This window comes from Heterodontus francisci, chromosome 15 (genome assembly GCF_036365525.1).
Source record: "Heterodontus francisci isolate sHetFra1 chromosome 15, sHetFra1.hap1, whole genome shotgun sequence".
NCBI classification, from domain to species: Eukaryota; Metazoa; Chordata; class Chondrichthyes; order Heterodontiformes; family Heterodontidae; genus Heterodontus; species Heterodontus francisci.
In genome coordinates this window covers 23228309-23245935 of record NC_090385.1, presented here as the reverse complement: position 1 = coordinate 23245935, position 17627 = coordinate 23228309, and the positions used below count along the sequence as shown (strand labels likewise).

Genomic DNA, 17627 nt, shown 5'->3' with positions numbered 1-17627 from the left:
GAGTGAGAAATGTTAGCTGGGACACCAGTGGATCTTTTACACCCACCTTAACAGGCAGATGAAGCCTTAGTTTAACAGTTCACCCGAAAGGCAGCATCTTCAAAACTGCTTAACTCCTTCAGTACGATTCTTAAATGGTGCACAAAGTCGGAAGATTTAGCGCTTTCTGTGCTGAAATTATTTTTACTGTCCATTGTATTCGAAACTAAGTTGAAAGATGTTGGCCCGGATTTTACAGAGCTCCCAACATTGGGCTTCTTGGAAGTGGGGGAGTGGGGGGGGGGGGGGTGTTGGAAGATTGTTCCAGCAGTGGCCGGCCACGGTGCCCGACGCAGGGACAGCCGGGTCCAATCTTCCCGACAGCGGTGAGGCTCCACGGCAGCCACACCCGCCGCTGGGTGACGGGACCAGGATTTAAATATTCAAATTACCACAATGCCTACAGTTGAACAAAATCAACTTCAATCTTACCGTCGAGCTGCAAACTTCTGAGCGGCAGCCGGTACTCCTGCACCTTCACTTTCAATTCTGGGGAAAGCAGGCGCCGTAGTGGTGGGGAAGGGGGGAACTTAAGATTTTTAACATGGGGGGAGGAAACGAGGTCAAATTTTCACCACTAGTGTAGGGGATGGTGAGAAAGGATGACCTCTGCATTTTGTTAAGTCTTGGGGGGGGGGTGAAAGTGAAGTGTGGAAGGTAAGTGTTTTGACGGGGGGGCGGGAAAGGGCAAATAATGAATTTTATTGTTATTGGGGGGTGGGAAACGGACGGCAGATTTCTGATCAGAACTGTGGGGGGGGCGGTATAACCTTAAAAATGTCAATTAGCTGGCTGCCCTTTAAAAATGCTGCCAAGCCTGCGCACAGGCAGCTGACGCCATTGCTGGCTTCGAAGAGCCCAGCCCTCCACATGATTGGGGGAGGGTGGCCCCACTGGGTCATTAGCATGGGCTGCCACGAGGAAGATCACATTGGCATGGCGGTGTGCGGCCTGCCATTTTCTCGCCCGCCGCCGGGAGCGGCAGTGGGTGCATAAAATCCAGCCCGTTGTCTCAATTAGTAAATGCACTTGCAAATCTGAAATGGAGACAGGGGTTGGGAAGATCCTAGCTTCATACCTGGCCTGGGCTAGATTTGACTTTGACACTCCTGTGATCAGGGCATGGGGCAGGGGGTGTCAGAGAAGGCTCCTGTGTCAAAGAGAAACTTTTTTCTTGTTTGCCTGCCATGAGGTGAATTCTTTCAATTGCCTCTCCCCAGGCAACAATCTGGAAGAAAGTATTTGTTGTCAACTCCTTTGCAGCTAGGTAGAAGCCCAGAGTGTATGGCAAGTGATGAAACAATTACCTTGTCTCCTTTCTGGAAATCTACACCAGGAGAATTCAGCTGTTCTAACTGTCCTGGGGGGCCTGGGGGACCCTGAAGACCTGGATCACCCTGGACAAGATAGACATGAAATTATTAAACAGAGTACAAGTATGGATCATACACCTGGCCTTTACCATTGACAGCCTACTATTAGAGCTACAGATAGATCAGTGGTAGAACATGTAAGTTTTTCAAATAAATGCTTTATGTAGGTTTTTGGGGACTTCTGTGGAAATCACTGTGTCGTCCCCAGCCCCCACACTAGCAGGTCATCAATAGACACTGCCACTGATTGCCTCTAGATTCACATCTCACTCCAGTAAGGAGAGGCACTTAACTGCAAGAACGGTGGAGTGCCTCGTCATCATCACCTACCTTTTCTGGCTCCCCAGCCTCCTGCAAGGTGACTTCCAGATCCTTGTCCCTGCTATCTGGGCAATTTTCACCAGCCATACCCTCAAGTTTGCATCCTTCCATTCTTCTGATCCCGAGTTACTGTTTAGCACCAGGAGTAGGCTTTCAGCCCTGAGGTTCCTGCCCTCTGCAACTCTATTGCACTGCAACTGCCTTAAAAAATAAACATTCTGAAAACCCATCGCCTCCAAGATGCCTTCACTCAACTGTTTAAAATTCCCTTACTTCCAGATTGGTGCCTAACTCTCCCTTTTTCAGGCTCCGAGGTCTTGTTTTATCCAAGAACTACTGTCTGACTGTAAGTTACTGTACCACAAGCAACCTCTCACATGTATGAACCATACTTGGCAAGGAACTACAGCTCATTTAGCCACAGACTATGAAGCAGGTATATTAATATTAATGACACCACATCACAATTACTAATAGAAAAAAATGAAGCATTGTGTTTACCTTCTCCCCTTTGGGTCCTTGGAAATTCAAACCCATGTTCCCCTATAGCAAAATGGAGAAAAGGAGAAGCAGTGAGTCTATGTAAACTTTCCTCAATTTAACAAAAAGTCTATTCTCCTTCAGCCATCTTACCTTTGGTCCAGGTTGACCGGGAGAACCAGGAGCACCCTGGAAAAAAATGAAGCACTTTTACGGTAAATGATTGTAACACGGTAAGGTCATAAAACCCAAATCAACAAACTGAATTCTGTCCTACAAGTGACCAAATATCACAGTTCAAAATGGATAATAGTGGGTACTTGTCAAACTTTGCCTTGCCCCAGCTACTCCTACAACTCCTCTTAATTGGAAAAGATGTGCAAGCTGCAGATATCTCCATCTTTGTTAATCCTAGAATTTGTGAACTAAATGTATCAACTAAGCTTGGCACAGAGGGAGTTCTTAATTTGCCCCAGCAGACTCCATCCCCGGCAATTACGTTAACTGCATTCCCACAACTGAAGTCCCACAACGGCGGCACAGTGGCGCAGTGGTTAGCAACGCAGCCTCACGGCTCCAGCGACCCGGGTTCAGTTCTGGGTCCCGCCTGTGTGGAGTTTGCAAGTTCTCCCTCTGACCGCGTAGGTTTCTACCGGGTGCTCCGGTTTCCTCCCACAGCCAAAGACTTACAGGTTGATAGGTAAATAGGCGATTGTAAATTGCCCCTAGTTGTAGGTAGGAGAATGGTGGGCAAGTGGTAGGGAATATGGGATTAATGTAGGATTAGTATAAATGGGTGGTTGTTGGTCGGCACAGACTCGGTGGGCCGAAGGGCCTGTTTCAGTGCTGTATCTCTCTATCTAACTAGATTTCTTGGCATGGCTGTACTCATTTCATATGTGCTGAGAATTGCACATCCAAAAGAGATCATTCTAAAGTGAGGGTGATCAGTCTTTGGTTGTACTTCGAAGAAATAAATGTGACCAATCACCAGTGATGAGGGATATGTACACAGGTGTAGGGGGTGAGTAGAGGGACAGTTTGAACTTTGCCACAACTTTACGTACCAGCTGACCTGGAGGACCAGCTGGGCCAATTGCGCCCGGCACCCCGATTACGCCTGGGGGACCCTGTGAAAGACAGAAATTTATTAGCTTTGCATCTCCATCCGATATTCATCACCTGAAACACTAATTCAGCAGACTGTACAAGTTCATGTTGCAAGGGTCGACATCAAACACTCAGGAGTCAGGTTTACTACCACTTAGTCACAGAGTAACATAGCTTCTCATCTACCTTAACTATTGGAGAAGATTTCTTCTGGTTTTAACAACATCGTAAGCGATGGGAAGGGACAGAAGGGAGACAGAAGTAAATGGCTGGGGTCTGAAGCAGTAGCTGAAATAGGCATGTGAATGGATGCAGAAGAAATTCAGGTTAGACATGTACTGTTTGTAAACAGAGGATATGAGAGAGTCCAATAGTGAAGTTAAAAGGTCCTTTGTTGGGATGAATTTGACTTGTAGTTCGGGTGGAGTCAACTTGGTGCAGCGACAAACCAATGTCTGGCTTCAGAGACAGTGAATGCCATGTACTGACCAGTTTACTGGAAATATTAGCCTGAGGAAAATATCAAAGTACTTTAAAGCACCATTTTAACTCTGCATGGGAATGATCGGACAGGCAGAGTATGGGCAAGTTGCAAACCTGGACTTTGGCAGCGTGAGGCCTGTAGGGAGAAGCAGAATGTGGGGACAGGAGGCTGCTGTGGGGACTGAAGGAGCAGTTCTTGGCACTCAGGCAAGTCCCAAGGAAAGAGGTTTCGGGAAGACTGCGCGATTTTATAGAAGGGGGCTCCTCTTAGCCCAAGAAAAGTTTTTTAAAAATTAAAAAGTCGTCTTTGAGCCTCCTCTGTCCCCAAGTGCCCCTTCATCTGGTTCAAAAGCTTCCCCACTCAATACATGGTTAAAATAGCAGTTGGGCTCCAATGACATTTTTGGAGCTTGATCTGCATATTTAAAAGGACCCAGCCGGTTTCCTTAGATGTCGTTCCCATCTGCACACATGAGCAGGTTAAAATTGAAGACTGTGGGAAGGGAGTGGGATGTCGATGAGTAAATCTCCCGGGTGATTTTAATTGCCTGGTCTCTCTGCTTGGTTTCTTCTGAGCTAGCAGGCTTACAATCATCCTCTCCTCTCAACCTCCGAGCAGCCCTCCCTACTGCCGCTAAAGAGAATGTCCACAGCGCATGCAGGCTCCACAGTGGCTACACAGAGTAACAAAATCCTGGTATACATATGTACATTGATTGTCCAAGGCACACGCACAGCAAGTCTCCCTTCAGTGCAAGGTATACACGACAGTTTTTGCCCCGAGTGCAGCTAATGGTTGCAAACCAAAGAGGAATTCTTGCAATAATAATCACATTCAGGCCTGATCTGACAACAGGTCTCCATCCTGAAATGATAACATATTTTATCTTTCAATCTGATGAAAGGTCATCGACCTGAAACGCTAACTCTGTTTCCTACTCCGCAGATGCTGCCAGACCTGCTGAGTATTTCCAACATTTTCAGTTTATTGTTTCAGACTTCCAACAATCAGTTTTTCTTTGTATTTCTTTTCTCTCTCACTGCTTCCAGTTTCAGAATAGGTCCTAGTTACATCTTAAAGTTCCAATGGCTTTGTCAGACCATACACTGAGGTTGCCTACTTCAGATCATTCCTGTCCAAGTAATGCAGAGAGGAACCTAACACGACACATGCAACCAGTATGGAAATACAACTATTACACACACAAATCAGATAGAAGCTCCCATTTCACCCAGGGACATTGCTAAATTTTTATAGTTTTAATAAGCCACTATTTTTATTTAACTGGTCCCGCTGAGCATCAAGACCCTTTGTTTACCTTTCCATAGCACCTGTCTGCACTGAAAGTAGTAACATTTTACCATGTTTTAAAACCCCTTCATCACTCTAAATGCAAAATTCACAAAACATCTGCCTCCACGAGACACTGTGTATTCAAATTGTTGGCTTGAATGAGAGAAATCTCCTTTAAATCAATCTTTTTTGTTAATAGTTTGACCTTTAAGAGTTACCTTTTGTGGTGATGTTCCGTCTCGTAACACACAAATGATCAATCACATACATGTCCACATAAACACACAGGAACATGCACTGAAAGCCACTTGAAAACTTATCTAGAGAACAAAGACAAGTGACTCTGCTACTTACTGGCGTTCCAGGGTAACCGGGTAATCCTGGATCTCCTTTTTGCCCTGGCAACTGCGATGACAACACCACGCCTGGGTCACCCTAATGCAGGGGAAACGCAAAAAGAGAAGTGATTAAAATGAATTGGAATCTAACAGTACAAACAAACAAGAAACAAATGAACAATTCACTGTTTTAGACCTTACCTTTTGGCCTGGAAGCCCAGGAGGACCCTGCAAAAGGAAAAAGATGTTCATCAAAATATAAAAGTGCCCTTGACTCAAGAGAAGTTTTTTTTTCCTCAACTGCCGTAGCATTTTATTCACTTTCTTGGTACTTGCTTGCCATTGATTTTTGCAAACAATACTCAGCTGTTTTTGAGCTTTCTTTTCCTCCCAATTTTCATCCTTTCTTTGTTGCTGGCAATGACTCTCACTGGGGTGAGTATGGATTGACAGGTAGACACACACACGCAGACATATACACACACAGATGTATACGGACACGCACACACAGATGCGCACACATCAGACACGTACACAATCCTCTCAGGGCACACTGATAACAATTGGCACTGGGGACCCTTTCTCCCCTTAACTAGCTCATGGGTTGTGAAGGCAATTGTAAATCCACAAGCTGTAAACACATTGAAATAAACACATTAATGCATTGGAACAGCAGAATGCAGGACAATTTGTTTGTCAGGACAATTGTTAGGACCTTACAATCCTTCTTGGTGTGGAGTTACTGATCTCAGCTCTGTAGGAAGCAGCAAGCAGAGACCCCAAGCAAGGGGCAAATTGTCAGATGTCACCTGAGGCTGACCTGGCACATGTCCTAGTGACTGATTTCACAGCAACATGGGTAAGGCTGGTCACATCTGTCTGATCTATTACCCAGAGAAGCAAGAAATATATTTGGGTGAGAAAATATCTCCAAGAAAGCTAAATCTGCCTGCCACAAAATAATTTAAAAAGTACTAAGCTGCACTTAGGAGTTCCACCACTTCAGGGAGTGGCAGATTCCCCCAGACAGACTGGCAAACAGGGCATACAGGTGCTGTGTTGAGCCACACACATATCCACTCTTTATATAGGTCTTCAAACCCTGGTTGAGGTGGGCAGACAGACACCCTGTTCCCAGTTGTTTTTTATCAGGATTTAGGGCAAGAGGTAGGAGGTTTAGAGGTGATTCAAGGGGAATTATTTTTTACCCAGAAGGTGGTGGGGATTTGGAACTCTCCGCCTGAAAGGGTGGCAGAGGCAGAAATCTTTATAATAGCACCGTAACCTGCAAGGCTGCGGGCCAAAAGCTGGAAAGTGGGATTAGGCTGGAAGGCTACTTGTTGGCCCCCAAATTAAACAATTTGTACAACCATTCTCTACCATTCTGTTTGATCAATACCTAAAGCTGGTTATATTATGGGTCCCCAGCCAACACACCCCAAGTGCAGCGACGAAATCTAAAATTTATTAAAGAGGTAAATGGATGTATTTCAGATGGGTGGCACATGGGTAGTGATGTTTGCTGATGAAACCAAATTAGGAGACACGGCAAACTCTAAAGAAGAAAGCAGGAGATTGGAGAAGGACGCAGTTTAGCGGAGTGGGCCTACAGATGGCAGATCCAGAAAAATGGGGCTGTTTCCTCTCCCCATCCCCAACCAGGTGGGTGCAGAATACACCAAAGGGAACACTATCTGAGGTAACGTCTACCTGCCTGGATTTAAATTGGTCGAACGTTTCCCAGCGTAGGCCCATCCCCTGGCAGAGTCTAGCACCTGGAAATAGGCGGAGAGCAGCGGATGTTGGCTGCTGAGGCCTGCAGCCTTGGTAAAGGCGAAGGGAAGAGTCACTGGAATACCATAGCTCTAAAGAAAGGCTTGAAAAATTAGAGTTTTTCCCACTGATACAGGGATGATGAAATGGAATCTAGTCGAGCTTTTCAGTATCTCTGCCCCTCAGCACTTTGCAGGTTTGAATCAACTCTCTATATTAGATGAATATTGGTATTAACGGGATTGTAGCCATGACCACTAGCAGCCACCCGATTAATGCATAAAAACAAACAAACAGAACAGAGCCATGTTAACATGCAATTATCTTATTACAACAGTGTAGATTATGTTTGTTTCACTTACCGGACGACCTTGTGCTCCAGGAATTCCAGAACCACCTGGATAGCCTCGTTCTCCCTGTGCGACAGAAACAAAGATTCATGGACATTTGAAAATATTTAAAAGTCAAAATAAAAAGAATTAAAACTACTTGAGAAGAACATACCTTTGTTCCATTGCAACCTGGGATGCCTGGAGGACCTGAAGGCCCATCTTGACCCGGTAACCCCTTTAAAGTAAAAGGGAGAGTAAATAAATGTTACATCTTCATTACAAATAAAAAGAAGAGGGGATGTAAAAGAGGAAAAGGGTATATTTTCAAACAAGCCTAGAACATTTTTCGTTCAATGTTTTGTATATGTTTATTTTTCACTGAGGGACGGCGGGCAAAGAACCGAACACTGTTAACTGATGACATAGGTCAAAGGGCATGAACACACGTGTAGAGGGGCGCAGTCACCCAGATGGAGAGGACAGGCTCACATACATTTGAACAAAGTTATACTTTATAGTCAAAATAAGCACTCCCAATGGCTTATTTGGTATATGCGTATGTGGGGCTACCCCAGATTGGAAGGCCATGGTTTTGATATGAGCGGTATGCTGAGGCAACCACTCTCACTGGGCAACCTCTTGACTTGAGCACCCCTGGTTTAGGAAGGGTATATGAAAGAAACAAATATCATTCGGATTTCTATCCTATTGGAAGAGTGTGTGTATCTGATTGTCAGGTGAGGAGAGGATTGGATGACGTGCCTTTCCATAGAGCAGCCTACTGATACTGAGCGACTCGATTCCACAAAGAAGAACAGACACAAATAAAATGGCTCTACAAATCTGCTACTAGGATAAGGGAAACAAATTTGCCATTGCAAATGCTGGGAGAAAATTTATAGATGCTGGACTCCTGGAATACAAAACAGTGGCAGTATAAAAGTAGCCCAAGCTTCTGGTTTCCTGTTGCTTTTACCCTATGAGAACCTTAGCTGAAGGACCCAGAGCTCCATTGTTCAGTCCAGCACCAGGGTTGAATAGAGGCAGCAGAGGAGTGCATGAGCCAGTATTGATTAGGGTAGGTCTAGGCTAGATTTAAAAAGCCTGAAGAATGCAGCAGGGAGGGGAAACTGAAAGTGGATCGAAGTTCCACAGTTTTGAGGTCTGAGGAAAATTCGAGACAGAACTGTGCAACGAGTCTTGAATTCAACACGGGAGAAATTTTTTAAAATATACTCAGGGCTTAGGAACATAGAAAAGGGAAGGCCAGAGGATATGGGGCTGGCTGTGAGTAAACCAAAGTAATGCTCTGTTCATTTTTCTGATCATTCCTATGTGTAACTTCATTTGAGTTTAATTTTACGAAAAGTATTTCTTTTCAATCAATGTGAAAAGCACACCATTAGACTTAGCAGATATTTCTAAAAAAGGTTGCTGAAGTATGATGCTAAAATAGTTAATACTTACCGGAACACCAGGGGTTCCGGGAAAGCCTGGGAGACCTGGGGGCCCCTGTCAAACCATGAAACAAAGATGAAGTTAACAGGAACAAACATATACCGGTGTCACTTTGATAGCCTGCTCTATAATCACATGGCTAGTTAAGAGACAGAAAATTATCAGTTGTATCCGAGTCATAGGAGCATAGGAATATAGGAAGAGGAGTAGGCCATTCAGCCCCTCGAGCCTGTCCAACCATTCAATGAGATCATGGCTGATCCGCGGCTTAACTCCATATACCTGCCTTTGGCTCATATTCCTTAATATCTTTGTTTAACAAAAATCTATCTATCTCAGATTTCAAATTAACAACTGTTCTAGCTTCAACTGCTATTCGTGGGAGACAGTTCCAAACCTCTACCACCCTTTGCGTGAAAAAGTGCTTCCTAACATCTCTCCTGAACGTTCTGGTCCTAATTTCTAGACTATGCCCCCTAGTTTTAGAATCGCCAACCAGTGGAAATAGTTTATCTTTATATAGCCTGTCTTTTCCTGTTAATATCTTGAAGACTTCGATCAGATCACCCCTTAACCATTTAAATTCTAGCGAAAACAGGCCAAATTTGTGTAATCTCTCCTCGTAACTTAACCCCTGTAGTCCAGGTATCATTCTTGTAAAGCTACGCTGCACTCCCTCCAAGGCCAATATATCCTTCCTAAGGTGTGGTGCCCAGAACTGCTCACAGTACTCCAAGTGGGGTCTAACCAGGGTTTTGTACAGCTGCAGCATAACCTCTGTGTCTTTATACTTCAATCCTCTAGATATAAAGGCTAGTATTCCATTAGCCTTTTTGATTATTTTCTGTACTTGCTCGTGGCATTTTAAAGATTTATGCACCTGAACCCCCAAGTCTCTTTGGACATCCACTGTACTTAACCTCTTCCCATTTTGAAAGTACCCTGCTCTATCCTTTTTTGGTCCAAAATGGATAATCCCACACTTGCCCACATTGAAATCCATCTGCCACAGTTTTGCCCACTCACCTAGTCTGTCAATATCACTTTGTAATTTTATGCTATCATCTAGTCTGTCTACAATGCCGCCTAACTTAGTATCAGCAGCAAATTTGGATATATGACTTACTATGCCATCATCCAAGTCGTTAATGAATAATGTGAATAAATGAGGCCCCAACACAGATCCCTGTGGGACACCACGAGTCACATCCTGTCAATTGGAGTACTTACCCATTATCCCCACTCTCTGTCACCTACCACTCAACCAACTTCCTAACCATGTCAATAATTTGCCCTCAACTCCATGGGCTTCTACCTTAGTTAACAGTCACTTATGTGGGACTTAATTAAATGCCTTCTGGAACAAAGAACAAAGAACAGTACAGCACAGGAACAGGCCATTCGGCCCTCCAAGCCTGCGCTGATCTTGATGCCTGCCTAAACTAACACCTTCTGCACTTCCGGGGCCCATATCCCTCTTATTCCCTTCCTATTCATATATTTGTCAAGATGTCTCTTAAACGTCACTATCGTATCTGCTTCCACCACCTCCCCTGGCAGCAAGTTCCAGGCACTCACCACCCTCTGTGTAAAAAACTTGCCTCGCACATCCCCTCTAAACTTTGCCCCTCGCACCTTAAATCTATGTCCCCTAGTAACTGACTCTTCCACTCTGGGAAAAAGCTTCTGACTATCCACTCTGTCCATGCCGCTCATAACTTTGTAAACCTCTATCATGTCACCCCTCCACCTCTGTCGTTCCAGTGAAAACAATCCGAGTTTTTCCAACCTCTCCTCATAACTAATGCCCTCCAGACCAGGCAACGTCCTGGTAAATCTCCTCTGTACCCTCTCCAAAGCCTCCACGTCCTTCTGGTAGTGTGGTGACCAGAATTGCATGCAATATTCTCAGTGTGGCCTAACTAAGGTTCTGTACAGCTGCAACATGACTTGCCAATTTTTATACTCTATGCCCCGATCGATGAAGGCAAGCATGCCGTATGTCTTCTTGACTACCTTATCCACCTGCGTTGCCACTTTCAGTGACCTGTGGACCTGTACGCCCAGATCTCTCTGCCTGTCAATACTCCTAAGGGTTCTGCCATTTACTGTATACCTCCCACCTGCATTAGACCTTCCAAAATGCATTACCTCACATTTGTCCGGATTAAACTCCATCTGCCATGTCTCCGCCCAAGTCTCCAACCGATCTATATCCTGCTGCATCCTCTGATAATCCTCATCATTATCCGCAACTCCACCAACCTTTTTGTCGTCCGCAAACTTACTAATCAGACCAGCTACATTTTCCTCCAAATCATTTATATATACTACAAAGGTCCCAGCACTGATCCCTGTGGAACACCACTAGTCATATCCCTCCATTCAGAAAAACACCCATCCACTGTTACCCTCTGTCTTCTGTGACTGAGCCAGTTCTGTATCCATCTTGCCAGCTCCCCTCTGATCCCGTGTGACTTCACCTTTTGCACCAGTCTGCCGTGCGGGACCTTGTCAAAGGCTTTACTAAAGTCCATATAGACAACATCCACCGCCCTTCCCTCATCAATCATCTTCGTCACTTCCTCAAAAAACTCAATCAAATTAGTAAGACACGACCTCCCCTTCACAAAACCATGCTGCCTCTCGCTAATAAGTTCGTTTGTTTCCAAATGGTAGTAAATCCTGTCCCGAAGAATCCTCTCTAATAGTTTCCCTACCACTGACGTAAGGCTCACCGGCCTATAATTTCCTGGATTATCCTTACCACCCTTCTTAAACAAAGGAACAACATTGGCTATTCTCCAGTCCTCTGGGACCTCACCTGTAGCCAATGAGGATGCAAAGATTTCTGTCAAGGCCCCAGCAATTTCTTCCCTTGCCTCCCTCAGTCCATATAAATATTCCCCTGTCCACTACCTTAGTCACCTCTTCAAAAACTTCAATGAGATTTGTGAGGCATGACCTTCCCGTCATGAATCCATGCTGGCTGTCCCTGATTAACTGAAATTTTTCTCGGTGTTCAGTCACCCTATCCTTGAATTTAGACTCCAGCAACTTCCCCAGCACAGATGTCAGGCTTACTGGTCTATAATTTCCTTGGTTCCCCCTTTCACTCTTCTTAAAAAGTAAAGTGACATGTGCAACTTTCCAATCCAGAGGGACCACTCCTGAATCTAGGGAACGCTGAAAGACTATAGTTAGGGCATCTACAATGTGCTCCCCTACTTCCTTTAACATCCTCGGATGGAAACCGTCAGGTCCTGGGGATTTCTCACTCTTTAGTTCCATAAATTTCCTTGTTACTGATGTTTTACTTACGTTAATTGTATTAAGTCCTTGTCCCCTATCGGCTATTAATTTTTTCGGGACTTCCGGCAAGTTATCCTCCTTTTCAACTGTAAATACTGAGGCAAAGTAATTGTTCAACATGTCTGCCATTTCCCCATTATTAATGACAATATCTCCAGTTTCAGCTTTTAGTGGGCATACATTGCTCTTGACCACCCATTTTCCCTTTATGTAACTATAAAATTTCTTCTTATTGATTTTGATGTCCCTTGCCAGTTTTCTTTCATAATCTCTTTTAGTCGCTCTTATAAAGCTGCTTTGTGACCCTTTGCTGGTCTTTGTATCGATCCCATTCGGCCGGATCTGTGCTGTGTTTTGCATTTTTGTAAGCCATTTCTTTTTGCTTTATGCTATCCCTAATCTCTTTAATTGTCCATTGCTGTTTTTTCTGCGAAGTGGAGCTTTTTCCTCTCAGGGGTATATACTCGCTCTGTATTTCATTAAATGTTTCTTTAAATATTCTCCACTGTTCTTCAGTTATTTGACCCATTAACAGATCTTCCCAGTTTACCGTGGACTGTCTCTGACTGATCCCGGTAAAGTCAGCCTTACCCAAGTCTAAAATTCTAGTAGCTGATTCGTGCTTTTCACTTTCAAACGCTACCTTGAATTCGATCATGTTGTGATCATTATTTGATAAATGTTCACGCACAGTTAGGCTACTAATTAAATTTGGCTCTTTACTCATAACTAAATTTAATATTGCCTGTCCCCTTGTTACATCTAGGACATATTGCTGCAGGAAACTATCCCGGACACATTCCAGAAATTCACTACCTTTCTGACAGGTACTAGTCTGCCTCTCCCAATCTTTGTGTAAGTTAAAATCCCCCATTAATACTACTCTGCCTTTGTTACACACTTGCCTAATTTGTGCATTTATACAATCTAACACCTCAGAACTGCTACCAGGGGGTCTATACACTACACCTATTACAGTTTTAGATCCTTTTCTGTTCCTCAATTCCACCCATAAAGTCTCCACTGGATGCTTTCCCCTCATTATATCCTCCCTCACCAATGAGATGATATTATTTCTAATAAGTAAGGCTACTCCACCCCCTCTGCCATTTTCCCTGTCCCTCCTGTAAACTTTATAACCAGGTATATTTAATTCCCAGTCCCGACCATCCTGCAGCCATGTCTCCACAATGGCCACCACATCATAATCTTCCATTTGAATTTGCGCCTGCAGCTCCTCTAGTTTATTCCTTACACTCCGTGCATTTGTATATAGAACTCTTATTTGGGCTATACCCCCTAACCTGTCCCTCAGCACTGATGCTTTATTCGCCTGTTTATTATTTCTCTCTTCTGGTTTAACCAGTATACTTTTTGCAGTTTGGTAACAATCAGCCTCACCACTAACCTGCACTCCTACCTTCTCCTTTAACTTCCTGTTCTTCCATGCAACTGAACTCTCCCCCCCACTATTTAGTTTAAAGTTTTAGTCACTTGGTTACAAAGTGCAATGTCTCTTCTGGTCAGATAAGGATGTGTCCTCAACTTTGTAGTCATTTCCTTGGGGGTATCACCGTCAGTGTGGCTTAGCCACAAACTCAGTCACATTCCTTACGGAAAATAACGTACCCAGCTTTCAAAATGTGAACAAGTTGCCTCTACTGTTTGGTGTATTGAAATCTTAAAGGGGCCAGTTCCAACTCATACCCGACATTCACAGAGGGGGCACCATCAGCTGATATCAGCAGTTAACAGAGGGGGCACTATCAGCTCATACCAAAATTACACAAAGGGAGAAAGGAACCACAAGATTACACTAATGGTTCACTAAAGGATAACTCAAAGGATACAAAAGTACATTCACGAAGAGAGTATCTCAGAGAAAGGCAACCCATTTACAAAAAGAGTTGATCCAGAGTACACACCATCCATATGTGGGAAAGCAGAGCACTTATCCAGACATTCAGAACATACCAGAATTTCACAGGCTTTGTAAATATCAAAGTCAATGTTCTCCCCTCAGACAGCTGACCCTGTATCACACACTGACCTTCCATTGCTCACCCATCAGAGTGAGGCAGTGACACTCTCCCAACATACCAGAACTGAACTGCACTCTTTCAAGTCCCCATGGAGGTCAGAGAGGCACCTACTCTTGGCCTCTGCTTAATAGGTCAGCAGGAGTGAGGAACACAATCTGGGAGAACACAGGCACAAACCAATGTTTCATCTACCCACAATAACAGGCACTGAAACACCTCTAGTCTCTTTTCACTAGAAAACACAACTGACAGTTGCATAAAGATGCCTGCGTGCGCCTTACTGTTCTGTTTTCCCTGTGGCTGAGGGGCATTTTTTTTGACCTGTTACTGGATCTACGTCGAGCAGGACAGGGTGTCTAATGTCAGTGTAACATGCTGGGTGGTAGGTATTAAACTGATGTTAACCACAGATAATGTCGAGTAGCACAACAGCCCATCAGGCAATCGCCAAGTCCTATCGCTTGTTTCAAAATCTTTGTCACATCGACTGATGGAAAGCCCGTGAATTGGAACAGTAAATGCACACTGACCTAATGCAAACGTGTTGCACGATTACTGCCAAGGAGCTCCACGTCACGCAGGTTTGCAAAGGATTCCAATGTGAAAGGTTTATGCTGGCTTGTTCTGACACAGCAGGTGCAGGCACTGTGTCAAGATGCAAGGCCTACCTCTACCGTAAGCAGCAGAGCGTTTTCGCGCAAACATAACGTGGTAGAAATGCGTCAGGGCACAACAGGCGGTGTGGCACATGTCACCTGCCCCACCTGACATGCGCCTCTACAATGGAACTGTATATCGAGTGGGACGTATAACTTGACCGATGAGATGCCGCCCACTTTGCATTACTGAGATGAATTTCGATGCCAACTTGTTTAAATTGGCATCACTCAGAGGTCACCTTCTCCTGGGCCTCAATAACTTACCCTTATTCCTTTAGGTCCTGGAAACCCAGGTGGTCCAGTATCACCCTGAGGGAAAAAAAAAGAGAAAATTAAAACACTTTTTGGTGCACAGATTGAATCCACCGCATGTCTCAAGCTTTTAGCTGATGCAGGCTTGCGGAGGGCAGGATCAGGCTCGGTTTTGAGGCCTAGAAGGCAGCTGACACTTGCCACCCAGGCTCTCGCATGAAGAATGGCCGCTGAGGCAAGGTGCCAGAGAGCTGGCAGGACCTGCGGAAACAACATCAGTCCACCCCCTTCAGAAGATGATGGGAAACAATGACAAGACATCAGTTCACTGTGCATGCCGGAGATAAAACATTTTAAAAACAAAAATCACAACTCTTCAGAAAGTGTTTCCATTTGGTCATATCAGAAATCAAACTCATGTGTACTCATTGACACTTAAGAGATCGCACTCGCGCCTTCCAGCAGAAGAACATGAGGCAACGCCATTGCGGCAACTGCTCAGTGCACCTGGAATAGTTTCCGTGGCAACTAATATAATCAGGGAAGGCCAGGATCTTGGGTAAGATTTTCATGTCAGGAATAATGGGAAAATTATTTGAAAGATCAAATTGGAATCAAATCTACGAATCTGTAGACAACAAATTCAGTGTATAGACAGAAAATTCTTGCTTCAATGCAATAAACAGCTGACGAAAGCAGACATGGTGCTGAGTGAGAGCCCAGGGGCGTCAGTTAGTTTACTACTTTGCTAAAAAGTCTGCCCAGTGAATATCAAATTTTCAGTGATGTGATAACTAAAAAAAAGCTTGCTTACATTTCCCACATAGAATCCTACCGCACAGGAGGAGGCCATTCGGCCCATCGTGTCTGTAGTACTCTTTGGTTGAGTTATCCAATTAGGCCCACTCTCCTGCTCTTTCCCCACAGCCCTGTAAATTTTCACCCCCTTCAATTGTCCGATTCCCTTCTGAAAGTTACAATTGGATCTGCTTCCACCAGCCCTTTATGGAGAGCTTTCTAGTTCAGAACAACTCGCTGTGTAAAATGCACAATGAGGTAAGTAAATCAAACTGTGTGTTTGTAAAACTGGCCCCAATTGAAACTTTGAGCTTAGTCTAAAAAAATTGGGCTGGAATTGCCTCCATCAATTCCTCCAGGATTGTCTATTGAGATGAAGTGCGACAGTATATTGGCTCCTCCTACCTTTATACCCCTCAGTCCAGGTGGCCCCTCCGGTCCTGGGAAGCCGGGCAAACCGATGTGGCCTTCCAGACCTGGCAGGCCTCTCACACCCTGGAAGAGGCAGAAAGAAAACTCACTATAAAGATAAAACACAGGCACAGCTATCCGTTTCATAATGGAATCTGAAACACAAACAGCTAATTACACAGTAACATAAAAACTAGACATTATTTTATTCAGAATTTCTTCTGGTATTTGAGTCCCAATTGCAGTGCCACCCGGTGGTCATGTTCCAACAAGGCAGCAGCATTGAGATAATTCACGTGAGACTTGTTCTTGGAGGCTGTGACTGCAGCAATACATTTGGAGGAGTGAATGTTACCACCAAGTTGTAGCTCTGACCTAGTTCGAAGTCCGTGCACTTTGTCTTTGTGGAAGAGGAGGAATCAAGGAATTTGCACTGTATACATGACCTGATATTCAGGAGATGAAATCTCCCCTCTCTTTATAAAACCCTGCCTGCAGCCCAGTGGGTGGATGACCCACTCTTCACCTGGCTGCTAGGAGACAACAGAGACCTATGACACCAGCCAGTTGCGTCTTCTCCCTCCAAGGCAGTGACTGTGATTTAGAACTCAACCAGGGAGGGGAAGAGACTGCAAATTGATGCGGTGAATATATACATAGGTACAAATATTTCCCACATCACTCTACTAATAAGTTTCAGAGAAACAGTGAGGTATAAAGTTCTCTGAAGTGGTAGCGAGCAAGCTACCCATTTGCACTTCCACCCGATTTACTTTTCGAGCGACTTCAAAAGACTGTCGCTCTCCAACACCTTTCCACCATTGTCTACCTCAGTGGGACTGCCCTTGCTTGATTCTGCTTTTACAATGTCAGCTAGCATGGGGCCAGGGAGGGACGATGGGTGGTCAGCAGTTTAGTGGGAATGGGATTGAGGGAAGAGGAGGTGGCTCTCACTGACTGGATGAGCTCAGAGAGGGCATCGGGGAGATGGGGAGAAACTAGAAAAAGACATGGCTTCAGGGCTGAGATGGAGTGGGAGGGAGCCTGGGGTGAGGTTTGACTTGGTGGGCAAGTTGACTGAACAGATGGTCTCAATCATAGTGATGGTCCATAAGCTCCTGAAACTGACTGATGGAGGTGAGAGTGAAGGGG

At 44.7% G+C, this 17627-nt stretch overlaps 1 protein-coding gene across 3 annotated transcripts in view; it reads right to left on the bottom strand.

Moving 5' to 3' along the window:
* col4a5 (collagen, type IV, alpha 5 (Alport syndrome)) overlaps window positions 1–17627 on the bottom strand; it is a 289160-nt gene that overhangs the window by 132030 nt on the left and 139503 nt on the right. For all 3 annotated transcript variants that reach the window (XM_068047230.1, XM_068047229.1, XM_068047228.1), the window contains 11 exons: window positions 16470–16559; window positions 15279–15323; window positions 9011–9055; window positions 7716–7778; window positions 7574–7627; window positions 5640–5666; window positions 5455–5535; window positions 3281–3343; window positions 2367–2402; window positions 2235–2276; window positions 1347–1436 (listed from right to left, as the gene is read on the bottom strand). In XM_068047230.1, coding sequence (XP_067903331.1) covers window positions 1347–1436; window positions 2235–2276; window positions 2367–2402; window positions 3281–3343; window positions 5455–5535; window positions 5640–5666; window positions 7574–7627; window positions 7716–7778; window positions 9011–9055; window positions 15279–15323; window positions 16470–16559 — 636 coding nt within the window. The remainder of the gene's footprint in view (window positions 1–1346; window positions 1437–2234; window positions 2277–2366; window positions 2403–3280; window positions 3344–5454; window positions 5536–5639; window positions 5667–7573; window positions 7628–7715; window positions 7779–9010; window positions 9056–15278; window positions 15324–16469; window positions 16560–17627) is intronic.